The following is a 27,458-nucleotide window of genomic DNA, read 5'->3' as shown; positions in this document are numbered from 1 at the left end:
TTCTTGCTGCCCTTGGCAAACTTCTAATTTCTCACACGTCCTTGAGCGGGCGGGGGTGTGGACCGCATCCCACGATGGACACCCCACCTGTTTTCTCAATTCTCCCGGTGGGACCAAAGCGGGGTTTACAGGCATGATTGAAAGTCAGGGACACTGTACATTTATGACAATACAATACAAATATTTACTTAAAACTCACAAAAACAAAAGCACCTTTAATCCATCGGAAAGGCACATGCAGGATGACATTGGGCCTGTGAATGGATCTTGTTAAAAACAGAGGCTCTGGAGGGTGAGGCGACCTTTACAAGGCTTGCCTCGGAACAATTTTTGAAGGTCGGGGGAAGTACACATCTTCAAGTTGAATTTTTTCCAAAAAACAAAACATGATCTCCAAATACTGCAGCCACACCCGGGCCCCTGTGGACTCTCAGTGAACGAGATCCACGGGCTCGGGGGCGAGACGCGTGGGCCCCGTTCCCTTCCCTGGGGAGCGTGGTGTAGACGGAACGGAACTGGAGCAAAGCAGCGGCTGCGGGGCATCTAGGTCATGTGATTCGTCTCCGGGGCCGGGACTCCGGCTCTTTCCCTTTGCTCTCTCTGGGTGTGGAGTGGGCCCGGCGCGGTGGGGAGGGACGAGGGGCCTTCACCGTCCAGGACACCCGCGGGCGGTGCGCTGAGGTCACGAGGTTGCTCTTGGGGCCAGGCTCGCGCGGCTCCTAGCCCACGAAGCAAGCCGGCCCCACTTCAAAGCCGAATTTCTGTGACGCGTCACCGAAGTCGTTGAACATGATGTCCACGATGGGCAGTTGCTCCACCTTGGGGGTGTTGATTTCCAGAACGGTCTTCTGATACCCTTTCTTTGTCTGGGGAAGGGGAGGGAGGGGGATGCGGGTCAGCGGGGGCTCCGAGATGAACCAGCCATCCACGCCCGCCACGGCTCCGAAAACCCACCCTCAGCAGGGCGAGCCGTGGGGAGCAGGCGGCGCACCCCAAGGCGTCCGCCTCACCCCCCCGTCCGGGAGGGGCACAGGAGCGCGCGTAAGGAGGCCGTGCAAGGGTCCGCAGCCCGTTTGGACCCATGTCCCCTCCCCGCCAGGTGGCACATCCACACCAGGGACTCCTTGTTCGAAGATGAGGAAGTCTGAGAATCCCAAGACCGCGCGACAGCGGATCGCAGGCCCTCCCTGGGGCCATCAGCGGGCTGGACCGCGCTCGGAAGTGAGAGGGATCCGCGTTCACAAGTTCGAGGACAGGGAACCTTACCCGCCCTCAGAGGAGTACTGGGTAAACTGAGGTATGGAGGGACCGGGCGAGCTTGGGGGAGGAGCATCTGCTGGCATGAATCAGGCCCTCCCTTGCTCCGACCACCTGTTCCATCCCTGTGAGCATCTGAGTTCACGCTCAGCACCACCCTGGGGGACGTGAGCCCCACGTTTCCGAATAGGAGAGTGAGCCCCAGGAAAGGGACAGAACTGCTCCAGGAGTGGTGTCACCCCTCTCCCGCCCTCCACATCTCCCAGAATACAGGGGGTGAAGGTGCAGGTCCACCCTGGTCAGACAGCACCTACAGCCAACCCTGAGCATCAGGACACTTGTCAGGGATGCACTGACCCCGTCCCCCATCAATTCCCCCAAGACGAGGGTCCCGGATCCTCGTAGACACGGTCTGCCCACCTGTCTGGGACCAGCAGCCTTCTCCATCTCGCACTGGACCAGGCACATCCTCAGCTGGATCTGGCCCCGGGGAGGCCCTCCCTCCCGTCTTTTCCCCAGCGAGGCATGTCCAGCTGAGGGAGAAGGCAGTGCCTCCCGGGGCCTTGTTCCCCTCCCATGGGACAGCGTGGGTCCCTCCCTCTGGGGGAGGCCGTGACCATCACCTGTGTGACCACATAAAGCCCCTGGAGCCCTGCATGACCCTGGGGAGGCGCTCAGTAAGTCCAGCTGCTATGAGGCGGCCTTCACTCTCCGGGCGGCAGCTTCCACGATGGCCCCAGCCCCCATATCCCCCACGGATCCCTCCCCAGGGGGAGCCCACTTGGTGAGGAACAGCCCCTCACGAGGGCACCTTCATGTGACAGCAGCTCAGCAACCTCACGGCACCATTAGGGACAGGCCGCGTGTGGCCCCCAGATCCAGGTGGGCGAGCCTTAGCTTCCTGTGACCGAGTTGGGAGGCAGAGCCACTGGGAGCCAATCAGGTCAGAGTGGAGCCTCATGAATGGGACTCGTGCCCCTTTAAGAAACAGCCAGAAAGCTAGCTCTTAAGCCCGCGTGAAGGCGGCTGTCTGTAACCCGGGGGAGGGCCCTCACCAGAGCCCGTCAGCCGGCGCCCAGCTCAGACATACGGCCTCCAGAACCGTGAGAAACAACTGCTTGCTCTCGACAAGCCCCTGGTCTGCAGCGATTTGTGACGGCAGCTCAAGCAGGCCGGGAGAGACGCTGGACCACAGCCATGCAGCTACGCTGCCCCCAGAGTCCTGGCCCTCGAAACTGAGTCAAATGACAGATATTTGGTTTTTAGGTGCTGCCTTTGGGAGGTAATTTGTTACAAGCCATGGATAAGTAATACGCTCTCTGCGGCTCATTTGTCTCCACTGGAACCCCAGGAGGTGGAGAGGATGGAAGGAAGCCTCACGGGGGCAGGGCTCCTGGCCAGGCCTCCACGAAGGCGCCGAGCCTGGGAGAGACCTGCTCTGTGAGCTTCTAGACGTCGCCTCCTGAAGGGCCTCCCTGACCCCGCGAACCTGTCCTCCCCACAGCCCTGCCTTAAGGAGAGCGCTCACTCCTACCCGCAGCAGGCCAGGCTGGAAATACTTTAAAGCCAGGACTCGCACTTACGAGCCGACGTGCGTCCCCTCGGGAGCTCGTTAGCACTACCGGCTCTGGTCCCTCCCAGAGATGGGATTCAGGAGGCCTAGGGTGGATGCAGCGTCTGCCTGGTTTAGACGCAGCTCGGGCAATTCTGACACACGTGGGTCACGGCCATCCCCTGAGCGACACTGTCTGAAGGACCTGCTCCGGCGGCCAGGAGCTCAAGGGCACAGATGCTACGAGCTTCCAACATGGGGTCCCCAGAGAGGATGCCCAGCCACGCCCCTGCAGGGTGGAGCCCTGGGAGGAAGCTGAGCCCTCGCCCTCCCTCGGCCAGTCCAGCGAGGAGGGGCCAGAGTCCACCCTGCCTGCCGCAGCTCTACCCCCTCACTGGTCCGACAACCACCCAGCAGGGACTCAGGTGAGACGTCTGGGCTGGCCTCCCCTGGGCCGCTGCTGTCACGGGGAGCTGTGCGGCCTCGGCCACAGCTTGGCCTGAGCCTCGTGCACCCGTGAGCTGGGCAGCCCCGCCTTCTCCTTCCCCCCAGGGAGTGGGGCAAACAGCCCTTGGCAGGGCCGGCGCCCCTCTCTTCCGCCCATGAGGGACGGCGCCGTGTGCTCAGCTGGCAGGGTGACTTCTCTCGGATTGATGGGCCCCAGAGCTCCGATGATCAGAGCGCTTAGCGGGGGCACCTGTAAGCTGTAAGCCGCCGTGCGCACACCGCTCCATTACCCCGTTGCTCCTGAGGCATTAATAACCGTTACGGGCTGGCAATGGCCCCCGGGGGTGCGCAGAGCTGCACAGACAAGGGGATTTATGTGGCGCGGCTCCTTGGGCCTCCTGCCCGGTCACCTGTGCTCCTCCACAGGGCCGGCCCTGCTCAGTGGCCCACCCATCAGGCTACAGGGCCGCACTGTGCCAGCGTCCGAATCCCAGTGTCCTTGGCCCTTATTTTTTATTTTTTTAAATAGATTTATTTTATTTATTTATTTTTGGCTGCGTTGGGTCTTCGTTGCTGCGCGCGGGCTTTTCTCTAGTTGCAGCGAGCAGGGGCTACTCTTCGTTGCGGTGCGCAGGCTTCTAACTGCGGTGACTTCTCTTGTGGAGCGCGGGCTCTAGGTGCGCAGGCTTCAGTAGTTGTAGCACGTGGGCTCAGTAGTTGTGGCATGCAGGCTCTAGAGCGCAGGCTCAGTAGTTGTGGCACACAGGCTTAGTGGCTCCGCGGCATGTGGGATCTTCCCGGACCAGGGCTCAAACCCGTGTCCTCTGTATTGGCAGGCGGATTCTTAACCACTGCGCCACCAGGGAAGCCCTGGCCCTTATCACCATGTGAATCAAGCAGGCCCCCCCCTCCCGCCCCGGGGGAGGCAGCTAGCACGCATTCCTTCAGGCCTCCTGCAGGATTACCTGGGAGGGATGTGACTTTTCAAACTGTGGCTGAACTTCTGGTGGGCAGCGGAGTTGGGTGGGGTGAGCGGAGCGCTGACTGTTCCAGGCCGTTCTTCAGAAGTGCCCCTATGCCCCACCTCCATGCTCTGCTGGGCCCAACCCTCCCCGGAATCCCCTCCCCTGCCTGAAGGAACGTGGGCCCATGTCCTCCATCATCAGGATTATTCTGTTCAGAGTCATGATCTCTCCACCTCCTCAAAGGCAACATCTTTTCCAGAAGTAAAAATGTCAAGCGCCAAATCCAGATATTTCCATGATGCTAAGTCTTGCCTCTGCATTGGCGATGCCCAGAGGACCACTACAGAGCTCAGAAATGACTGCCAGGATTCCTGGCGTCGGGGCAGAAAATTGGATCGGTGCTGTTGATTTTCTCAAGGAGAAGCTCACGGTCGGGAGTCCCGTGGATCTCAGCTGCGGAGCTCCTGGGCAGCAGGGCTGACTTCTTTGGGTGGAGGCGAAGGAGCCCGGTCCTTCCAGCCTTCTGAGCGATCCCCAAATCTTTGACTGTCCTTCCTGTAGAATGGCAGTTTTGTTCCCCGGGGCGCATGTGGCCATGTCTGGAGGAACTTCTGGTGGTCACAGCTGAGTGGGTAGAGGATCTAGCTGGTCAAGTCCAGGAATTCTGCTCAACACCCTACAGTGCACAGGACCCTTCTACTCCCCTGCCACACCCACCCACAGCAAAGAATCATCCGGCCCCAAAGGCTGAGAAACTCTGGTCTAGAACCAGCTTTTCTCTGCATGCCTTAAGGGAACAGAACAGGAATGACAGGTGGAAATAATGGGCAAACGGGTTCCAGCTCATTTCTCAGAAGAGCGTCCTAACACTGAGACTTCAGAACCGTGGCCTGGGCTGACTCAGGAGATAGTGAGCTCCCCGTTGATGGAGGCATTCAAGATGCAGCTATGCCATGAAGGGACTGTGGTGGGAAGAATGCTGGAGTGGGAATTAGGAGACTCAGCTCTGCCACACCCTGAGGGTCTTGGCAGGTCACTCACAAAATAAAGCGAAGACCCTGATGAGGTTCTCACCCAGGAGTGGGGAGCGCTCCTCGTGCCCTGGGTGCATGGATGCTGGTGATGTCCTGACAGGCCCAGGCAATGGGCAGCTGCCCCAGATGCTGACAGCACACCCACGTCATCAGGAGACGTTGGGCCAGAGGGAGAGGACTTTGGATTGTAGGATTAAGGAAGGTCCGAGCCTGCCCTGTACTGGGAGCCTGCAGAGCCGGGAGGTCAGGTTCTGAGTTCGACAGCAGTACTGGAAACTTCTGGGCAGGGAGCTTCGAGAGGAAGAGGCATGGGGCACTTGAATCTTCCCAGGAAGCTCTCAAGAGTGCAGGAGGCTTCTGGGCTGCATTAGGGGGCCACGAGCCGCTGCCTTTTCACCCCAGTCGGTTCTTCACAAGATACATTTTCCTAGCATCCCTTCCAGGAAATGGTCTCTCTTCCAGAAAACCAGTCTGCACGCTTTACCAGATGACACGTATGGGGCCACCCAGAGTGTTTCCCTTTCTGCCGTGGAAGCCAAGGAGCTCCAAGCCCCATCCCAGGCTCTGCCTCTGCTCTACGAGAGTCCCTGTTTCTCCTCACACCTCCACCGTGACTGCCTCGTGCCCGTGAGCCCGTGTTGCCTAAATCAATCACAGGAACAGGGATTCTTCTGGGGCTCACGGCAGCTGAGCACAGCTCTGAGGTCGTTTCAGGCACGTTCCCCCGGAACAGCCCTGTGACGCGGTGCTGTTATCACTTCTGTTTGTAGAAGACAGACGCGAGGGATGACTTTACTCGGTGCCTCACGGCCTTCTGGGAGCAGCTTGGCGTCTGCGTCAGGAACGTGAACACATGCTGGACGGCTGAGGCTTCCGGATGCTTCTGGATCTCTTTCCACAGGGAACTGCATCCCTATCTGACCTTAAACAGGGACCAGTTCTGCGCACTCCATGGGCAGGTCTGAAGGACTGACCGTCACCAGTCCCAGGGGCCAGGGCAGCGTGGGGGGGAGGCCGCCCTTCCGGGCACCCTGGCCCCATGCCTGCCCTGCACTCACCTCTAGCCCGAAGGAATCCCTTGGGGGTTATAACTGGATCCTTTTGTAGAGAGAAGGACTGGAGCTTCCCACAGCTGAAGGGTCCATCCCAGTCGCAGCGGGGCAGCCAGGGAGCAGGCGGGACGTGAACTTGGATCCACCCGAGTCCTGCCCTCAGCGGCTACTAGCGACCCAGTGGGTCAGCGCTGCCCTCCCACTTTCCTGCCTTGCAGGGCCATCCAGACACTCTGTCTTGGCCAAGTAGCCAGACCACCTCAGCAGGCCTTAGGGAGAACCCTCAGATCCCACACACACGCCCCGAAAGCACAGGACAGGAACGCCCAGCGGGGAAGATGGACGCACAGGCAGGAGCACTGGCTGCTCACCAGCACGCAGAGGCAGCTCAGTGCCCGGGACACCTGTGACCAGCTCTGATACGTGTCCTGGCCACTCTGTACAACAAGGGTGTTGGAGCCAAGTGGTGAAACCTTCTGGAACCAGGAAGAACCAGAAGGGACTGCACGTGGTTCCCTCAATGTGGAAATCCACGGGAAGGGCCCTGACCGGAACTGGGGCCTGGGAATTAGCGAAGAGCTTTCCCGACCTCGAGACCAGAGGCACAGTGCCTTCCAGAGGAGGGTGTCCACAGGCGCCGGCACCACGAAACTGGCCCTGGACACTAAGTGTCCCCCAAGGGAGCCAGGCTGGGTGGGGGGCCTCGGGCAGGGTCTCTGGGGAGCAGGTGGTGAGAGGCCGGGGGTCTGATGTCAGATGTGACACTAAGACCCGCAGAGGAGGTGCTTCCTGCTGACACCCCCATCTCCAGTCCTGGAAAGGCCACAGGAGGGACACGACCGAGGGTTTCACCAGGACTGGGCCCCGTGCACGGCCCAGGACAGGAGGATGCAGCTCGGACCCGGGCTGCCCAGGGCAGACGCAGCCCCGGGAGGCACAGGCGGGGGGCTGACCCTGGCAAGCGCAGGGGCCGGGGGCCAAAGAGCGAAGCAACCCCAGGCCTGACTGGCTTCTCGGGCCTGAGCAGAACGTCCTTCCCAGAGGGCGGCACAGGGTCCAGGGAGGTGACCCAGTGAGGGCCGGGGGTGTCACAAGGGCTGACACTGTCAATGCCCTCTGAGTCCGCAGGACACCTCCCAGCACGGCCACGCTCCCAGGAGCAAACTCAGACTCAGCTCCGGACATTCCCCCAAAAGTGGAGGCGTCTCAACTTCCGCATCGGACCAAGAACGCTCCACGTCACAGCAGGCACGGGATCAGGGACCCCAGTCGGCCTTTGCCATCAGGTCTCAGCGTGGCCTTCCCGACCCCAGCTCTGCGGGAAGGTCCCCACCGCTGGCCTGGGGATTCCACGTCCGCCAGCCACGGTCAGCGGCACCGTGCCTGGGCCCTCGCTGCGCACAGGGCCCGGCCCACGGTAGGTGCCCGGGAAGTTCGTGGTGACCGAATGAACTACGTGAGGCACCGACGGACGCCGTCCCCCATCCCCACCCCCAGGCAGGGCTGCGGGCGACACTCACAGCGCAGCCGTCCACCAGGGCGCGAATGTAGGGGCTGTTATCGTAGGACATCTCCTCATCGTTGGAGCCCAGGAAGCGCATGGCCTTGTCGTAGCTGCCCGTGGCGGCGTCCTGCCAGGCGACCGACTGGTAGCAGTTATAGGTGATGTTCTGGTGGGCGGAGGCGCTGAGCAGCCGTAGGAAGGTCATCTGGACCACGCCCACGGGGTTGCCTTCCGTGTCCACGTAGGAGAGCTGCAGGGGCACAAGAAGGGGCGCTCAGCAGGGAGGGCACACAGGCTGCGCAGAGCCCCTCGTCCACACCGCCGGGGCTTCCAGAGCTTCGGCCACTCGCTGTCTCCTCTGGAGCGTGGGCCACGCCAAGAGCCCCACCTGGAAACCTGCTGCACGCCCGGGCCCCGGGCCCCAGGCCAGCATGCACTGGGCTCTCTGGGGGGTTCCCTGGAACACTGTGAACCACGCCTCATTCCTTTCAGGGACCTAGATAACCCGCCCACTCTACTTTACCTGGTTGGTCCCTACTCAGCCTCCAGGGTTCAGCTCATGTGCCTCTGCCTCCAGGAAGCCTGCCAGGGTTAGGTGCTCTCACCCACCTTGGCCCGGTTCAGTGTCCATCTTTCCTACTGGCTGTCAGGCCCTCCACACCAGCACTGGACTCCTGTGTCAGAGGCACCTGGGGCCTGGTCTGCAGCCCTCCCTGGACCATGAGTACCCTGAGGGCATGAGCTTGGCATGTACATCCCTGTCACTGTGTCCCGATGCCGGAGGAAAAGCGGTGCTCGTTAGATCATGCTAATACATGAAAACCACTGGCTAATCTCTGTGACGTACAAGGACCTGGCTGGGGCCATGAGAATTGGAGACAGGAAGGGCAGGTGGCTTCGGGGAGGAAGGGGCCTGAGGCATGGGGTCTTGGCCAGCAGACAGGAAGGCTGGCCTGTGAGAGGGTCACAGGACATACGGCCAAGAGCCAGAAGCCTGGAGGGACCAGGCACCATCGTGGAGGCACAGGGGAGAGGCCCTTCTTGCCCCTGCCCGGGCATGGAATCCAGTGGAAAGCAGAGTGGGCCGTGCCGTGGCCTGGAGTGGTCAGCCCACGCTGAGCGGGCAGCCCGGGGCGCTCTGGCGGCAGGAGCCTCGCTGAAAGCCCCGCTCTCTGCCGGCAAACCCAGGGCAGCACCGGGAGACAGTGTTGGTTCTCCAGTGGCTTCTCAGCATCGCAGGTCGGATGCACGCGGGGCTGAGAGCTCAGCCGGGCGCGGCCAGTACCAGCCGTCCCAAGAGACGGATCAGTTTCTGCATCTTCTAAACTGCAACTTTCTGAGCTGCTGGACACAGCAGGGGCGGGGACAGTCCTTAGCCCCTGGGACGAGGCGGCTCTCTCCTCTCCCTGAAGGCCCTCAGCGTGAGAGGCCAGGCTCTCCTCACACACCCAGCAGAGCAGGCTTGGCCCATCACGTCTCCCCGTCAGACGACGCACAGACGGACGTCAGGATCTGAGACCCGCGTTTCTCCTCCCTGCTCTGTCTCGGACCCTAGCCCCCAGCCTACCCTAAGAGAGCCGTCCTGAACACACGAGCGAGAATTTAAGCCGATATTGTGCACGTATGTATAGAGATGTCTACATAGTTAGAGCTGAAGGCGGCGAGCCAGGCCTGGGATCCTGCCCTTGCCGCCGGAGCAGGGGGAGCGCAGAGCTGCTGGCCAGCTCCCCACACAGCCACCAGACACCGACTTCCAGCCGGACCTTGAGGAGGGAGAGTGAATACCAACCGCAGTCTGGGCCATTGGCTGTTCCTCCTGGACGGAAGGCGACTGACTGTAGGAAGGACACATGCGCAGAGAGAGGCGGGCAGTGCTGGACGCAGAAGGACCTGAAGCCCCCAGTGCCGGGCAGGTGGAGGACGACAGGCACGGCCAAGCCCCGCCCCACGATGGAGTCCCAGAGCCCCGTCATGAGGCCCCGCCCTCCCGGCGGGAAGCAGCTCTGCAGTTATCACCTTCACGTGGGGCGCCCAGGGCAGCCGGCCCAGAAAAGCACCTCTTTCTTCAGGGAGGGACCTGTATTTACGCCCTGTCCACTCTGATGGTCACAGGCTGCTAGAAATGATGCAGCAGGAAAATGCCAAAGATGCGGAGATGTTTCCCCTAGACTGTCCCTTCACCTCCATCCTTGGTCAACTGTCTGCGAAACAAGACCCAAGCAGCAGACAGGCTCTGGGCTGGCGGCTGAAAGTGGGTGTTCTCTACCTGCTTCCACAGAGCAACGGGGTGGGTGTGCGGGGCCCTGTCTGGAGAAGGCCACCAGCACGGCTGCAGAAAGGACCACGGCCCCGGCTCCTCCTGACTCCTGCGCCCCCCGCCCCCCCACCTCTATCCACCCGGCTCAAGGGCCCCGGGCACTGCCTCCCCGAGTGGGCGTCCACTTCAGGTCCTTCTGCCTGCCAGTGGCTCCTTCCCGAGGACAGCACCGAGGAGGTGAAGGAGAGAAGAAACAGCAGGAGAAAGAGGGGGCGAGGGTGCCGGAGGTCCCCACACAGAGACGAGAGGAAGTCCCCAGACGTGGCAAGGTGAGCGCAAACCTTCAGTGTCTGGAAAGAGCTGCAGTGGCTGGGAATCAGGGCTACGGGCCGTGAGATATTAATTGAGCACGAGTACCCCCGGGCCTAGGAACGGGGGGTCCCCACGTGCAGCGGGCAGAGGCCGCTGGAAGGCCCTACTCTGAGTCCTGGGGGAACGTGGCCCTAGGACCCCCCGGGGAGCCAACTGAGGGCAGAGGGTCAGGCCCGCAAGTCGTGGACCCGAGAGCTGGCTTCTGAGTGAGAAGGACGTCCTTCAAGGATGGCCCAGGTGGGACACTAGCCGAAGAGTGAACGCAGGAAGCAAAGGGGGCTCTCGTGGCACCTGCAACGCGGCCACATCTGGAACCTAGTCCTTGAACTTGCCGGGAAGGGAGCATAGAACTCTGCACTTGATTCCGGAAACGGGCCCAAATCAAAACTCCCGAGATGCTCGGGGAAAACACCCTGCCGCCTGGCAGCCGTCGCTGGCCCCATAGGGTCGGGTCCAAATGGCCTCGGCCTCTATACCGGCTAGAAAAGCATCACATCCAGAACTTTAGAGGGATGCCCGTTGCCTTTCACCTCCGGGATGGCCTATTCAAGACTGGCTCCCCAGAAGTTAACACAGGGACCAGCACGGTCGCGGGCGATGCAGCGGACAAGCCCAGGGTCCCGTCGGCAACCGGAATGGCCCCTCGGCCCCCAGCCACAGCAGGGGCAGGGCACAAGTAGGACGGATCCTGGAAAGAACTGGATGGTTTAATGGTCCAGGACCCACTTCCTCCAAGCTGCCCGCTAGGACTTAGCAAAATAAACCCTCCACTCCTGGTGTCTCTGGTCTCAATTCCTGGCGGCACCCAGCAGGGGCTCTGAATGCCAGCTTCGTGTCCTCCACCCGAAGAGACAACCTTCCAGCTGCTCCCGGCTACAGTGAACCCTCGTCAGCGTGGCAGGAGGGGCCGGCCTGCGTCTGGCGGTCGTGGCCGTGGAGCAGTTTGGCCAGAGGGCGAGAGCAGGTGCGGCGCTGGGGGCGATTAGTCCCATGCAGAGCCGAGCCAGGCCGTGCCGCAAGCAGACAGCCCCGTGGCCACTTACCAGGGACCCTCGCTTGTACTGACTGTACCAGGTGGAGGGCTGCTCTTTGGGCCAGCGGGCCATTTTACTCTGCAAGATACGAAACGGGTGGGTTTAACGGACACTGCACACGAGTCGAAGGCCGTCTTACCAGTTTGCCACGCTTGAATTCACTGAACCAGGAACCCGGGTTTTCTTTGGGCCAAGAAGTGATTCTGGCCTAAACATCGAGGCGGGAGGTGGGGAGGGAGAGAAACAGAGAGAACGACAGTGTTACTTCTGCCTTCACGAGAAATGCTCCCACGTCCTGCACACACGCCTTCTCCCCGCCCAAGCGGGCCTGCGTCCTGCCCTCACGGAGATGCAAGATGGCCTCCTGGGAGAAGATCCCTTAGGTGCACCTAACTCCCCCAGAGCTGGGCACTCGCTCCAGCATGGACCCCTGACCGCGATGGGGACGGGGGAGCCCTGGTGCCTTCCAGGCGCGAGCACCTGCTTCACGTGCAGGGTCACGAGAGCCTGCATCTGACCCGTTCTGGGTATCCAGCACCTAGGACAGAGCCTGGCACCTCGTGACTGCAGAAAACTGCTCGTGGAGTGAACTAATGAAGGGGTGAACGGGCGGATCCTCGCTCATCTCGCCCAGAGACTATCATCTACTACTGATAGGCTGAGAGCAGACAGGTGGGCGTTCCCTGACTCGATCCCCTGATCTGGGGGCGTGGCTCCATCTCCAAGGCCTCTACCTGCGGACAGAGTGGGCAGGAGACCCTACTGAGGTCCGGCTGGGTGTGAGGCGTGCGTGTGTGTTTCTGCATAGGATGTGGGCGCACGTGGTGTGTGTGAGTGTGGTGTACAATGGTGTGTGTGCAGCGTGTGTGCCGGGTGTGTGGTGGGGTTTTCTCTCTGGGGAGAGTGACCACAGGGCCAGCCTGTTCCCAGCTGTCCCTCCGGTGCTCTGCCTGGGTGCCAGGTCCCATTCCCCATTCCCTGGCTTCTCCTCTGAGCTGGCCTCGTGCAGGGGATCCTGAGAAGCGGCCCCACTGGAGGAAGAGCAAGCCTAGCCTGCCCCCCGCCCCTCGGGACTCTCCCCTCTGGTTCCAAACCTGCTGCTGTCAGCGCTGCGCCCGAAAAGCACGAAGGCCGCCTCCTCCCAGAGCAGGACCAGAGGCGTGGGCAGGTTGGCGCCTCGTCCAGACTTCTGCCCTCCATCCCCAGCCCTTCCGCCACCAAGGGGGCCCTGCAACCCGGGAGACCGGGCAGAATGCCTCAACCCGCCCGAGGCTCCCAGCCTGTGGGGCCCTGGCGGTCAGCACAGGTGCAGAGGACAGGCAAGGAGCAGCAGGGGTCACTCAGCGCCCCAAGTCCACCGTCCGCCTGGCTCCACCACCAGCGAGGGCTCCTGGGGGCGTCCTACTGGCTCTCCAGCAGCGAGGCCGTTTGCAGAGGACAGACAGCAACAAAAGAATGAGCCAGCATTTTTCCACTTGAATTTCCTCCTGGGCCTCTGCCAGATGCAACGGTCCTGAGGTTTGAATTTCCTTGTGAACCACAGGCGTCTTTTTGCCAGGAGTGTGGGTTCCCAAGGATTTAAAATCCCAGGTAGGGAGAGCGTGAACATGAAACAGGTCCCCAAGGCATCCACGTCAGTGCAGAGCCCCTGTTCCTGCTGGCCCACAGGAGTGCCGGAGCTCCCCTCGGTGACAGTGAGATTTAGGGACAGGGCACCTCTCCCTCCAGAGGAAGTGGCTCTGGGCTCTGAGGCAGCCGGGAAGCCGAGGACCACAGGTTGCCCGACTCCTGCTGTGCCCGACCCTGAACCTGCACAGGCACCATGGCTGCGGCTCCAGGAACCCCCTGCCCTCGGTGTGCGGCACGGGATGGGGAGCCCTCTGGGAGGGACATCACGGAGGAGGGTCTGTCCAGGCAGATGCAAAGGGCACTGCGGCCAAAGTCTCCACCATCTTCCCAGCTAGAGACCTCGCTCCCCTTCCTCACCTGTCCTGGGCCACAGTGGGCCTGGCCTCCAACGTGTGCTTGAGAGAAAGCAGCACACGCCTGCCACACACGCCTGTCCCTGCACGCCATCCACACGCCACCCACACGCCACCCACGTGCCACCCACACGCCACCCACACGCCATCCACGTGTGATCCACGTGCCACCCACACGCCACCCACGTGCCACCCACGTGCCATCCACGTGCCACCCACACGCCACCCACGTGCCACCCACACGCCACCCACACGCCGCCCACACGGCATCCACACGCCACCCACACGCCACCCACGTGCCACCCACACGCCACCCACACGCCACCCACGTGCCACCCACACGCCACCCACGTGCCACCCACATGCCACCCACACGCCACCCACACGCCATCCACGTGCCACCCACACGCCACCCACACGCCACCCACACGCCATCCACGTGCCATCCACACGCCACCCACACGCCACCCACGTGCCATCCACAGGCCACCCACGTGCCACCCACACGCCACCCACACGCCATCCACGTGCCATCCACACGCCACCCACACGCCGCCCACACGGCATCCACACGCCACCCACATGCCATCCACGTGCCATCCACACGCCACCCACACGCCACCCACGTGCCATCCACACGCCACCCACACGCCACCCACGTGCCATCCACATGCCACCCATACACCATCCACGTGCCATCCACACGCCATCCACGTGCCATCCACACGCCACCCACACGCCGCCCACATGCCACCCACATGCCATCCACCAGCCATCCACACGCCATCCACACGCCATCCACCAGCCATCCACACGCCACCCACACGCCATCCACCAGCCAGCCACACACCACCCACATGCCATCCACCAGCCATCCACACACCACCCACATGCCATCCACCAGCCATCCACACGCCACCCACATGCCATCCACCAGCCATCCACACACCATCCACACGCCACCCACCAGCCATCCACACGCCATCCACCAGCCATCCACACACCACCCACATGCCATCCACACGCCATCCACCAGCCATCCACACACCACCCACATGCCACCCACCAGCCATCCACACGCCATCCACACGCCATCCACCAGCCATCCACACACCACCCACATGCCACCCACCAGCCATCCACACGCCATCCACCAGCCATCCACACACCACCCACATGCCACCCACCAGCCATCCACACGCCATCCACCAGCCACCCACGTGCCACCCACATGCCACCGCACACCACCTGCACACCCATCCACACACACTGGTTCACACCCTTCCACACACACAGAGACCCCACCACAGAGGCGAGGACGCTGAAAGACCAGAGGAGACTCAGACCGACACCCCACAAAATCTCCACGGATCAGAACCTCGCTAAACAGACTGTAAGGGACGCACGGCGCTCAGGAGCGACTACCCAGGAAGCTGACACTAAGAATTTCAGCAAACGCCAGCTTCTAAAAGACGTATTTGGGTCACTTTCGCTCCCAAAAGTCCTTCCATGGGTTTCAGGTTGCTCTGAGGTCAGAACTGTAGGGTCATTCTAGGAAGGATTTGACCAACGAGTGGCGGAAATCCCAGCCCCAGGCGTGGTAGGGGGAAGAGAGCCAGGAGCCAACCACCCCTGCAACTTCCACAAATGAGGCTGCACTAAGCCTGTCCCATTGCTGGAAATTTCTTCCTAAGGCAGATTCAAGTCTACTTGCGGAGGGACAGCCTTGAGTTTAGATCTGGCCCGTTTCTGGTCTTCATTCTTAAAGCTGCACGCACGTGAAATCCCTGGAGCCCTGGCCCGGCCCCACCGGGAGAGGAGGCCACGGAGGCGGGTACTCACCCCCTCGGACTTCTTGTCGGGGAAGACGCACGTCGAGCCCCCGGCTGTGAAGTTGCAGTAGACTTTGAAGGAGTCCCTGGAGCAGCCTTGGTTCGGATCCACCCAGTATTCACCTGGATCGCAGGGTCAGGGGTGGGGTTAGGGAGGGAGGCGGGTCGGGAGGGCTGCTCCTTGGACAGTTCCAGAAGCAGCTGTCACACCTCAGTCCAGCAGTGCCAGCACCCAGCCCGGGCATGTGCCGCAGCACAGCCCTTTCTGGGCTTTGCCCAATGGCATCCTGCTGGGCCCACGGAGTGACAGGGACAGACGCATCACCAAGAGCACAGCTGGAGCGTGAGGCCCACGGGGTCCAAGCTCTGCCTGCTGGCGGGTGGATGGGAACCCAGAGGTGCTCCAGGAAAACTCCTAGAAGTTCACGTACTTAGGATCAGAGTCAACTGGAACCACAGGCACCCCTTAAATCTTGCAGAAGAGTTCATCCTTCCCAGAGCAAGCCAGTGGGATCTTATTTTCTAGCAGGTAGGTAGTGCTTGGCTATTAATGGTGAGAATGGGACTGAAGTTCTGGAGTCTAAATAGTACTTTCCCAAGTACAACTTCAAATACCAGCACGAGGACTCCTGCTAACACTGACAGCAGCTGCGGCCAACACCACGTCAGGCCCAAAGCATTTCATACACTGTACACACGTCCTCTGATAGGCACGCGTTTTAATTCCCATTTTGTAGGTAGGGATCATGGGACTCCGGGTAGAGCAGGTTACCTGCCAGACAGTGGCTAAGATTAGACTAGACCCCGGCTCTGCGTGACCTCACAGACTTGACCTCTTTCCCCGGCCTCCCAGGACGGCTTCCCCTCCTACTATGATGCCTCGTCAGGTGACAAGGGGGGACCTGCATCCCCACTGCACCAACGGGGACCTGAGGCCGAGCGAGGTGCGTGCCCGCCCAGGCCTGGGTCCCTCCCGCCACACCGGCTGCTCAGCCCCGACCCCTCCGTTTGTCCCCGGGTCCACGGTCGCCTTACCGTCGGGGAAGTCAGGGTGGCAGAGCTGAAGGTCTTTGCAGGTGCGCGCGGGGTTCTGCTGCGTGCCCAGGGGTCGCTTCATCTGCTCGATCTCCAGCTTCAGCGAGTTGAGGGAGCCGAAGATCTCCTCCATGCCGTCCGCGTAGTCCATGTAGTTCTCACCCTCCCCTTCGTCCATCAGCTGGCTGGCGTCGATGTTCCGCCGGGTCCTGGACGCCTGGATCGGCAGGGGCTGGATGACCTCGCCTGGGGGGCCCTGGGTGTGGAAGAGGGACAGTGACGGATGGGAGAGGACGAGGCGGCCCCGGGTGGTGGCCGGGCCGGGACCGCCAGGGCCGCACCTGCAGGGTCCTGGGCCGCAGACGCCGGCCCCTCCTGGTAGTACAGTCCTCTTTCCTCTTCTCTGTCTCTGGAACATTCCACACCCATCCCTCGGGGCCCTGTCTAGGGCTGCCTGCTCCTGCCACACACATGCATGCATGCACACACACGCACACACACGCATGCACGCACATGTGCACACACAGAGGCACCTGGGCATACACACACACGCGCACACACACCCCTCCCCCTTCCTCTCTCCTCAACCAGACTTCCAAGGCGGAGGCGCCCTGGGCTGACCTGTGTCCCGGGGAAGGGGACAGGCCCCGCCCCGCCACACACGTTTCATAACGTTTTGGGATTGAACCACACAGTTGCTTCCACGATTCCCTCGGTGTTAGGAGAACCCCCATCTGGCTCCCAAGTCCTCAAGGGCTACTCACCGGCAGGCCGGGGGGTCCTGGCTGGCCAGCTTCACCCTTCGGGCCAGTTGGACCCTGGGGAGAAAGGAAAGAGAACCAACCTTGGTCACTGAGGCCTGATGTGACTTGAGTCCCCCTTGAGGTCTAGAATGATCCCCGGAAACACGTGGAGAAGGTGGAGGGACAAACCTAACATGCTGGGGCCCCTTCCCAGTCCCAGGTGTGAGAACTGGACACCTCAAGGAGGGGACTTAGGGGGACAGAGCCCTTTCTGCAAGGCAGGGAGCCTCAGTCTGAGATGACTCAGGGTAGAGGCGAGCTCAGGGCAGCCCAGTCACAGAGGAGGGGTGTGAACGACCGGCCCCATGAGTCAAGGGAGAAAGGGGACCCCAGGGTGGTTCTCATCCAAGGGAGATGCACGTCCCCCCCACCGGGTGGCATGGGCCGCTCAGGGGCAACACCACTTACTGAGGATCCCTTAGCACCTTTTGGACCAGGAGGGCCCTGCGGAGAGAGGGGCAGAGCGTCAGCTGGTGGGCGGTCCCTTCCCCTCCCGGCACCAGCCTGCTCTTCACGCCCTCCTTGCACCCGTGTCCCCCCTCCAAGAGTCTACGCTCGTACTTGCTTGACAGGGGAGGTGGGCGGGGGCAGGCGCTCACCCACACGGAGGCCGGGAGGGTCCCGAGTGCCCCGGGTCAGCCTCCCACCCGCCCCAGCAGGGAAATCACAGCTCAGGCAGCCAGAGGCCCTGACACGGAGCCGCTCCAGCCCTCGCAGCAGCCCACAGCAGGGGCCAGCATCGGACCAGCCGGGGCTACCTTGGGCCACGTGCACCCGGGCCCAGGTGGGGCTCAGAGGCTGACTAGTTTCGGGCGAGAAGAGACTCAAGGTCGGAGGATGTCTTTGCAGTCCTGGGTCTCCCAGCTGCATGGGGGGGCCCCAGGCTCGTGACTAGAAGACGGGACACCAACTCCTCACATCCGGGCCAGGCTGGCTCTGCTCATGCCAACGGGGAGGGTGGGGGGCCAGCCACCGTCTTTGCCGCCCCCAAGGTGCCTACCGTGGACTGTCCACACGCCCTACAATGCCCGGAGACAGAGGCTCCCCACTTCTCCTCCCCAGCCTGAAACCAGAGCCCAGTGACCGCACTTCCTTGCTTCCACTGCTCGGAACGCGGATGTGAATTAACGAGCAGATCAACCCGTGGTGCGGGGCACCAGGTCCACCTGGGCGGTGGCCCAACCCCAGGGGGTCCCATGACTTCCCTGTAACTCTGAGGCCCATCCCCCCACTCTCCCAGGACAACCCGGGGAGCCGTGCACCCCTCCCAGATACGCACCGGCAAGCCAGGGGGGCCCGGGGGGCCGATTGGGCCCGAAGGACCAGTGATACCCTGAAAGAAGCAGAAACGCAGTCATCAGTGTTCGGATCAGGAGGGAGCCTGTCCTGCAGCCACGCCCCTCGGTTCTCGTTGGCCTCTTCCCCCAACACGGGCTGGCCACGTGCGAGGGGAGCCCTTGCTCCCTGCTGGGCCCGGCAGGGCCTGAACACCTGCTGTGAGGCTGGGCACCCGGCGCTGCTGCCCGCAGGGCGGTGGGGGGGGGGGCAGCTGAGTGTGAACGCTGCCTTCTAACGTTCTAATGTGAACCGTCCCTGCCTGGTCCCCTCTGGCTGCTTTCTGCTCCCGAAGCAGGGGCCGCGGGGCAGGGGCGGCGAGTGTCCTGGGGTCCTGTCTGCTGTCTGTCCATCTGGCCTCCTAGTGGCTTCTCCCACACTCGGAGTTTGCAGCCTCTGAGCCGACCCTCTCTCCAGGTCTCGGTGCCGCAGGGAGACACCATGGATGAGGCCACGCTGGGAGGACGTCACCCCACAAGCTTCCTCCCCGCCTCACGGCTCTGCCGCCTCCAGCTCTGTCTCGGGCGTCCTGTCCTCTTCCAGGTCAGGTGCAGGCCAAGGTGGGCAAAGCACAGGGGCACGTGTGAACCTGTCACACCTGGCTTGGGAAGCGGTCATTCACAGGCTGGAGTGCGGCCCCGTGGCCCTGACATGGGGACGGGAAAGACCGGCCTGCCAGGTCCCCCCACCCCCTGCCTCCACTCGCTCCCCGCCTCTCCTGGCCATGGAATCCACTGCAAGCAGCTCCCAGGCGCAGGACGGGCGAAACCTGCAGGCTAAGGGTTCCCTGGCTGTGGTTTCCTGGGGGCTTCAAACTCCAATTAGCTGCAGGGGTTCCCAGGCAAGTCTAGGGTCAGGTGTGCATACACGGGGTCAAGGTGGGAGCAAGGATGTGGCTGAGCGTCGCCAGGGACCTCCTGGACAATTAGCTGGGTCAGAGGGTCTTGCACAGAGTGGGGGCAAATGACCTTCACTTCTGAGGTCACCAGGACCACGAGGGCTAACGAGGGCCCGGGCTGGGCTCCAGTTCTGCCCCAGGTTGCTGTCACCTGGGCGAGCCCTGAGGGCGTGCCCTCAGCTGTTCCCATCTTGATTTGATGGACATGGGGACGTCCTTCCGGCTCTAACGAACACAGAGCCAGCATCCCACGCACCTGTTCTCCCTTAGGGCCAGAGGAGCCCTGCGGGCCGGGGAGGCCGCGGTCGCCCTTTTCTCCCTGTTCGCCCGGAGGTCCGATGAGCCCGATCAAGCCCGGATGTCCCTGCGGGAAAATGAAGGGGCGTTGGCGGTGGCGACACCCCCCGTCCAGCCACGCGGGCCAGCTAGACGTGGCAGCACAGCTCTGCCTCGGGGGCTGCCTGGAATGGACACAGGCCCAGGGCAGGTGCCGTCCACGGGGCCTCGCAGGCCCCCGACTGCGGGCAGGTCTCCAAGTCACGTGCATCTGTTTCCTTTGTGTCCTCACGCTGAGCACGTGACAAACGTGGGGGAAGAGCAACCCCTTGCTGAGTTTGAAACCACAGGTACCTGCGGGGCCTGAGTTTCAACCACAGAGTCACCTGGAGCCCCACCTCACCTTTTCCCCTTTGGGTCCAGAGTCTCCTTTGAGGCCAGGGAGTCCTGGGGGACCCTGCGGGGGAGGCAGCGGGATCAGAATTCTCGTTCCCAGTCCCGCCCTCCGCCACCACCGGGGGCTCCTCGGGAGCATATCCGGGACTCACCATGGGGCCGGGGGGGCCGTCGGGGCCTGGGGCTCCTGGGAGACCTTGCTCACCCTGAAAGACAGTTGACCCTCCGTGTGAGTCCCGCCCTGGCCAACCCCGTTCCCGTCCTCACCCCTGCTCCCCTCCCTCTGCAGCCGCGCCCCCCAGGCCTCCCCGGGGGCCACTCACCACAGGGCCAGGGATTCCTCGCAGGCCATCGGGCCCGGGCTTCCCAGGGGCCCCCTGGGGGCCGATGGGGCCAGTCTTCCCAGGAGGGCCTTCCAAGCCGGCTTCTCCCTGCAGGGCACCAAGGAGGGCACGGTGGGACCCCAATGCTTGAGGCTCCGGTCACCCCAGCCCAGAACGGCTGCTCAGAAACCCCCAGGAGCCTTGGAGAGAACCCCAGATGCCCCCAGATATCCAGGGGCTGCCCCCGATTCTCCACATTCCTCATCGAGGCCGCCCTGCCCAATCCCCCACCCACCAGTGTCCACAGTCAACTGTGCTCCAGCCTCCCAGCTGTCATGGCCAAAGCGGCAGTTATGGCTGGCGCGGAAGCCCTGGTGGGCACGGCCGCCACGTCCTGGGCAGACGTGGGGCTGGACGAGTTCCATCACTGTCCCAGGCAATGCTGGGGCACCTCCAAGAAGAGGTCCCGCCCAGCACCTCCCGGCGGGGGGGCGGCCTCGAGGGCTCCGGGCACAGGGCTGCACCCTAACCTCACCGCACGGGCACCCCACCGTCTCCTCAGCCCTGACGTGGGCACCGTCACCATCTCTGCTTCACAGGCAAGGCAGCTGAGGCCTGGCCGGGTCAACGCCAGGCCGGAGGGCACCCAGCACTGGCCTCCCCCGCTCAGGCTGGTGGGGCAGACAGAATGTGACAGCAGAGTCGGGGACCCCGGACCCAGAGGCGCAGCCAGCGCCCCTCCCTCTGAGCCCACCTGCCCCTCTCCGCACGTTCACGTGTGTCCAGTCCCCACCCCTGCGGCCGCCGTGCCGAGGCGCGCTCCGTAAGGTCTATGCGTGGTCGCGGTCGTGACCGCGGCCGGGCTGAAAAGCACTTACCTTAGCCCCTTTCTCTCCCTGCCTGCCTTCGGGACCTATGGGGCCGGGGGGACCCTGGAAGGAGCAAGAGAGTGACACGTGACAAGTGGGTCCGCAGAAGCTCGGTGAGGAGCTGAGGAGGGGCCGTGGAGGCCACTCCCAGGCCCTTAGCACGAGGCCAGGGCCTGCACATCCAGAAAAGGCCCCCGGTCGGGCTGCGGAGAGGGCACTCCAGCAGCCTCCTTTCCTGGCTGCACACCAGGGGCCAAGTTTACTGCAGCCCCAGAGAGAGACTGCATCATTCAAGTAGCTGGTCCGGACTTTTCCAAAGGTCTGACCCAGGGGGAAAAGGGGTTTTTTCAGCTCCATGGGTGTTTTTCTCCCACGAAGGCCGTTACTGATGGCGTCAGCAGTGGGCTCATCCGAAACGGAGCGGAGCATCGACCCAGTGGGTCTGAGATTTGATGCTGAGGCAGGAAGCTGAGCAGGGAATGCACTTCAAACAGAAGCGCTTTCCTCCTCGAGCCGCCTAGGGCCCCAGGGTCCAAGCCGGGGCGGGGGAAGGGCACACTTCATTCAGGAGGTTGACGGGCAAGGGCACCTTGCAGCATCACTTACCCTTTTTCCCGGAGGCCCAGATGGACCTGGTTCACCAGTAGGGCCCGGGGATCCCTGGTGTCAGAGAGAGAACAGAGCATTTAGGAATCAGGGACAGTTAAGCTAAGACGTGGCAGGGCTGGGGGGGTCCGAGGCTAAGAAAAACGCAGAGTTTTCAGTCTGATTTGTCCTCGGCCAGCCCTGAAACTGCCTGTCTCTTCTTTTGCAGAATTAGTCTTACGTGGAGGTGGTCCTGGAATCCTCTGCTCTGACCTCTACACTCAGCCCATGGGCTGCTGCGGCGTAGGGGACCCGCCTGCCACCTGCAGTTCTGCTACATTTGGGGAACGTTCCCACCACGCCTGCCAGCACCCCTTCTGCAGAAGTGGACCCCGAGGCACAGGGAGGGCAGGTGTTGTCCTGGGTCAGCGGCTAGGGAGTGGCAGAACAGCAGACATCTCTCCGGGGGAACTGGCCCCAGAGCCGGTGTCCCGAAGCTTTCAAAACTTGAAGCAACGTTTCAGAACACTTGACATCAGGTGAGAGGCAACATCTAATGTGAGCTCAGCTCCAGGGGCTGATGTGGAAAGAGCCTTCTGAGGAGAGCATCTAACTCCCATCGGGCAGAAACAGGTCATCCTGACGTTCCGGGGGCGGGGGGGGAGCTTCTGGGGGGGGGGCGGTCGAGGACGCCAGGCTCCGTGTGCAGAACCACTGTCGGGACTGTGTGTGCGTTTCCCCTTCTGGGAGGAGGGTCCCCAGCTTTCGAGGTTCCTCAGAGGGAGCTCTCAGCCCCCTGTGGTGGTTGAATCACTAGTCTAAGGTAACTGGGTGTAGGTTTTTCTCAGAAATGAACAAAGCAAGCTGTAAACCCCAAGCCCTGACACCTCCCCGAGGAGCTGCGTCAGGGTCCTTAGAGGTCCTGGGCGGACTCACCGTTTGTCCAGATTCACCGTCATCTCCTTTGTCACCAGGGGGACCGTCTTGACCCTGTGGGGCCAAAAGCAAGTTCATTCTGCCTCCTGGATGGCACCCGAGTTCAGGTACCAACACACAACGCGTCCCCGGTCCTCACCCCAAAGTCAAATTCCATCCCAGAGGTGCCGGCGCCTAGGGCGCTCAGAGGTGGGAGAGGAGAGTCCTAACAGACAGAACCGGAAAGGAGAAAACAGGGCCAGCGAGGCAGGTCATGGGCTGTGGGGACCCAGGGGCTCTGCCACCTCGAGCACCTACCGCGGGGCCAGGCTCTCCGGGGGGACCGGGATCTCCGGGAAAACCGACCGGGCCCTGAAACAGAGGAAGAGAGGCATTGGGGCCCTCAGCAAGCCGGCCTGGAGCGCGCTGCCCTGCGTGGCTGCGTCCAGACTGCCGCCCTGCGCCGTCCAGCCCCGAGCATCCCACTAGCTCTGACACCTCGGTGCCCTTCACAGCAAGGCCTTTCCAGAACATCCTCTCACGTGAGCCACGCACGCCTGAAAGCGAGCAGCGCGGGCCAGGCTCGACCTCTGGAGGCCCTCAAAGGGCAGGCTCTTGCCCACACTTGTTCCTGGAGCCCCCGGCTGACCCTGGAAGCTGGACCTTTAACCCCTAGAAGGCGCTGCTCTGCAGGCCCTCCTGATGCAAAGCCGGGGCAGGCTGCAGGAGGGGAGGGGGCCACACAGAGCCTGCTCCGTCCAGAAAGCTGCCTGGGCCACAGACGTGGCCTCCGAGGTGCCCCCCTCGCCCACCTCCACTGTTTTGGCTCAGTAGCTGGTGTGGAAGCCTCTACACCTTAGGAAATCGCCCCAAGACCAGCGAAGGTCAGGCAGCCTCAGCGCACTGCCCGTGGAGCGAGGATGATCTAGGGGCCCCTGGGCACCTCCCAGGTACTCACGGGGCTGCCTTTGGGACCGTCGTCTCCAGGAGGGCCCTTGGGTCCAGGGGGTCCAGCAGCACCAGAAGGGCCCGACTCACCCTTCTCTCCCCTTTCGCCTTTGGGTCCCTGCGGGGGAAAGGCGGGCCCCGTGTCCCCAGAGCCAGCCTTGCGGTTGCCTCGAGCAAGAAGCCTGCCGGGGGTGTGCTCCTCACGGGCACCGGGAGGGAGGGGGCACACGCCTGTGGCCGGGCCTCGGCCCCTGTGGGCGCCAGCGGCTTCCCGAGCTCCGCCACCCCTCAGCAGCTCCCTGCGGGAGTCTGGCTTCCCGGGGCCTCTGAGGCCGACACCCGACTTCTAGGTGGGCAGGGTTGAGTCCTGACGAGACAGCAGGCAGCGTGGACCCCGAGGGGCTGCAGGGACCCAGGCCGCCCACCCACTCACTCCGTGGTCCTCAGGTGGAGGGAGCCCAGGAGACCTCTGTCCAACAGCCGTCTCCTGGGCTGGAGGGCCGCCCTCGGGGGGGCCTCAAGACACGGCTCATCTGACCTGCGAAGGTCTGCATGTTCCGGGTCTGGGCTGACCGGGTGACAGCGATGGGCCCCACATTTACGGAAGCCAGTGAGAGGGTCCTGGAGCACGGACGGCTGTCCTGGGCGCCCATCACTACCGTCTACGCACACACGCGGACACACACATGCACGCACACACGCTCCGGACGGCTGTCCTGGGCGCCCATCACTACCGTCTACGCACACACGCAGACACACATATGCACGCACACACGCTCCGGACGGCTGTCCTGGGCGCCCATCACTACCGTCTACGCACACACGGACACACACATGCACCCACACACGCTCCGGACGGCTGTCCTGGGCGCCCATCACTACCGTCTACGCACACACGCAGACACACACATGCACGCACACACGCTCCGGACCGCTGTCCTGGGCGTCCATCACTACCGTCTACGCACACACGCGGACACACACATGCACGCACACACGCTCCGGACGGCTGTCCTGGGCGCCCATCACTACCGTCTACGCACACACGCAGACACACATATGCACGCACACACGCTCCGGACGGCTGTCCTGGGCGCCCATCACTACCGTCTACGCACACACGGACACACACATGCACCCACACACGCTCCGGACGGCTGTCCTGGGCGCCCATCACTACCGTCTACGCACACACGCAGACACACATATGCACGCACACACGCTCCGGACCGCTGTCCTGGGCGTCCATCACTACCGTCTACGCACACACGCGGACACACACATGCACGCACACACGCTCCGGACGGCTGTCCTGGGCGTCCATCACTAACGTCTAGGCACACACACGGACACATACATGCACGCACACACGCTCACTCGCCACGGCACTCCCGCTCTTTTCCAGCAAGACGGTGAGGTAGGCACGAGAGGAGACGTGACTCCCATTTCAGGATGGAGAAACTGAGGCAGAGCAGGAGCCTCCCACCCAGGACCCAACCACACCGCATCCCCTCCTCCCCCAAAGCCCACCCACTCACCGGGGGGCCCCCTTCGCCGGGAAGGCCAGGCTCTCCAGCTTCGCCGGGCTCACCCTAAGGAGGAAACGTGATGTGATTACAGCAGCGATGAGAACAGCGGTTCCAGCGTCCGGCATTTAGCGAGTCGTCCCTGACATTGGGCTGGGTGGGGGAGGTTAGGGGGCCGGGGGTGAGACGCGGTCACTGTCCTCTGACGGTTCCCAGGACTGGAGGAGAGACAGGTGAGGGACCCAGGGATAAAGCGGTGACAGTGACATACACAGGCATGTGACACACACAGAGCAGGCACGGAGGGTACGTGGGGGCATTAAAGATGGCTTTCCCCAGCAAGGGATGCTGCAGGTGAGTTTTGGAGGACGATTGAGAGAAGCCAGGTGAAAGGAGGAGGGGGAGAGCTAGGCAGATCCGTTTGCCGGCAGGTGGGACAGAGCAGGAAGGGCGAGAGTGGTGGCGGCCGAAGCTGGGACGTGCCCTGTGGCGGGTGGGGAGGGCACGGGGAGAGCGTGCTGCTCTGAGCAGAGGTCGCACGCCATTCACTGGTGGTCTCAGCAGGTATGTTTCTCTGTGACTTTCCTATCGTAAGAAATGAGCCGCGATGGGAGACTTCTTTCAGCTGAATGGCCTGATGTCAGAAAACAAGTTCTGGAACGGCGTGAAAGGAGTGCAAACACGGGAGCACAGCCATCGCCTTCCTTTCACCCCCAAGGAGCTGGGGTAAGTGCTTTAAAAGTAGTGCAAACTCCTGGGCCCAGGTGGAGTCAGACTCTGGCACCATCTCGCCCGCTGCACACGTGCACACAAGTAAGGCACGTACACACTGTGTGCACGTGCATATGTCCAATGTGCTCGCGTCATCTCCAGGGCCCAAGCCCTAACATTAACCAGATCAGAGGAAGAGGACCCGGGGCTATGAGAAAACAGGATTTGACGGAAACGGGAGTTGAAAAGGTAGCAACTACACACTTCAAGGAATAGATAACTATGTCTATCAGAGCCAAATCTCAGAGGAGGGGGTGGCGGGGCCTTTACTGGTGGCTGTTATCGTTTGGAAAATCTCCTGGGTAAGGGCAGGGCTCCCAGGTCCATTGCACACATCTTCTAAGTTTCAAAATGCATCTGACAGGAATGGCCCAGCAGTGCACCTGGACATCTCCGTGTATGCGGTGGACACATACACATGGGTACGTGCACGTGTACACGCACACACGCGCGCGCACACACACACATGCTCGCACGTCATACACCGGGACAGTGACGGGGCGTGAATCACCTTCTCTCCCACTGCACCAGGATTGCCTATTCCACCTGGGGGGCCTTGCGGCCCATCAGCACCTGGAGCTCCGGAGGGTCCTCGGGGGCCGGGGGGACCTGGGGGACCCTGGGAGAAGAAGAGCCATTGAGCCCAGAGAAAACACAAACATCTACCAAAACAGCAACCAGCCACCATGGCCGGGTCTCCACGAGCCAGTGCCACTCACCATCTGACCCACATCTCCCGTCTCGCCCTTCTCTCCTGGAGGTCCCGGCAGACCCTGAGAACAGGAATTCATCAGAAACTCGGCACGTGGGCGTGGCTCTATCCCCCAACACACAGCTTGCGCTACCTCCCCAGCAAGGCCCCAAACCGAGCATTCAAAAGCCGCAGGAATGTGCTTTTCAACGCACAGCCACATGTGAGCACGTCCCCCAAATCCCAAGGTTCAGAATTAGCGCAAGGAAAGAATTAGAGAAGTATGCAACGATTTCCTGATAAGGTGCTTACTGAAGGCGTCCCATAAAACAATGAACCCTCATGAGCCGCCAGCAGGGAAATGTTTGAATCAGTTACGTCACCACCATATGCTGGGACACAAGGCAGTGACTGAGAGTCACGTTTTCAAATATAAATAAAAAGTGATGTGTTCCAAGAATGTTTAATGACATTTGACGCGACGTGTCATATAAAAGGAAGTGGGAAAAGCTGGATCCAAACTCTCTATACATGCAGCACGAGTCGCAGTTTGCAAAAACCGAACAGAATTATGCATGTGCGCGTGTGTGTGTGTGAGCACAGGCGTTTAGGAGGTGTGGAAAGGCACCACCACGTGCTGAGAAGCCATTTTTGTTTCCTTTGCTAACAGTTTATCTGTAGTTCCCAACAGTTCTACAATGAGCAAATTCACAAATGTCACCGGTTAAGAGAAGTGAATGTGGGTGTGTCTGGAATTCTGAGAATTCACAGCACGTCATGTATGGAGACGCCCCTGCAG

General features: G+C 62.0%; 1 protein-coding gene across 3 annotated transcripts in view; it reads right to left on the bottom strand.

Annotated features, from left to right (window-relative positions):
* The window catches only part of COL5A1 (collagen type V alpha 1 chain), a gene marked incomplete at its 5' end in the record, with an annotated part of 154,471 nt that continues 127,013 nt past the window's right edge, over positions 1 to 27,458 (bottom strand). For 2 of the 3 annotated variants that reach the window (XM_082843342.1, XM_082843344.1), the window contains 20 exons: positions 1 to 866; positions 7,828 to 8,061; positions 11,614 to 11,682; positions 15,299 to 15,411; positions 16,324 to 16,579; positions 17,088 to 17,141; positions 17,535 to 17,570; positions 18,406 to 18,459; positions 19,616 to 19,723; positions 20,039 to 20,092; positions 20,184 to 20,237; positions 20,355 to 20,462; positions 21,233 to 21,286; positions 21,830 to 21,883; positions 22,745 to 22,798; positions 23,042 to 23,095; positions 23,682 to 23,789; positions 25,210 to 25,263; positions 26,480 to 26,587; positions 26,688 to 26,741. In XM_082843342.1, the coding sequence (XP_082699468.1) occupies positions 720 to 866; positions 7,828 to 8,061; positions 11,614 to 11,682; positions 15,299 to 15,411; positions 16,324 to 16,579; positions 17,088 to 17,141; positions 17,535 to 17,570; positions 18,406 to 18,459; positions 19,616 to 19,723; positions 20,039 to 20,092; positions 20,184 to 20,237; positions 20,355 to 20,462; positions 21,233 to 21,286; positions 21,830 to 21,883; positions 22,745 to 22,798; positions 23,042 to 23,095; positions 23,682 to 23,789; positions 25,210 to 25,263; positions 26,480 to 26,587; positions 26,688 to 26,741 (1,827 nt within the window). In that variant the 3' untranslated portion in view covers positions 1 to 719. Of the gene's footprint in view, positions 867 to 7,827; positions 8,062 to 11,483; positions 11,553 to 11,613; positions 11,683 to 15,298; positions 15,412 to 16,323; positions 16,580 to 17,087; positions 17,142 to 17,534; positions 17,571 to 18,405; positions 18,460 to 19,615; positions 19,724 to 20,038; positions 20,093 to 20,183; positions 20,238 to 20,354; positions 20,463 to 21,232; positions 21,287 to 21,829; positions 21,884 to 22,744; positions 22,799 to 23,041; positions 23,096 to 23,681; positions 23,790 to 25,209; positions 25,264 to 26,479; positions 26,588 to 26,687; positions 26,742 to 27,458 lie in introns of all 3 variants that reach the window. The other variant, XM_082843343.1, reaches the window with a different exon arrangement.

This window comes from Leucopleurus acutus (genome assembly GCF_964270905.1).
Source record: "Leucopleurus acutus genome assembly, chromosome: 7".
NCBI lineage: Eukaryota > Metazoa > Chordata > Mammalia > Artiodactyla > Delphinidae > Leucopleurus > Leucopleurus acutus.
This window is presented reverse-complemented; position numbering and strand designations above follow the sequence as displayed.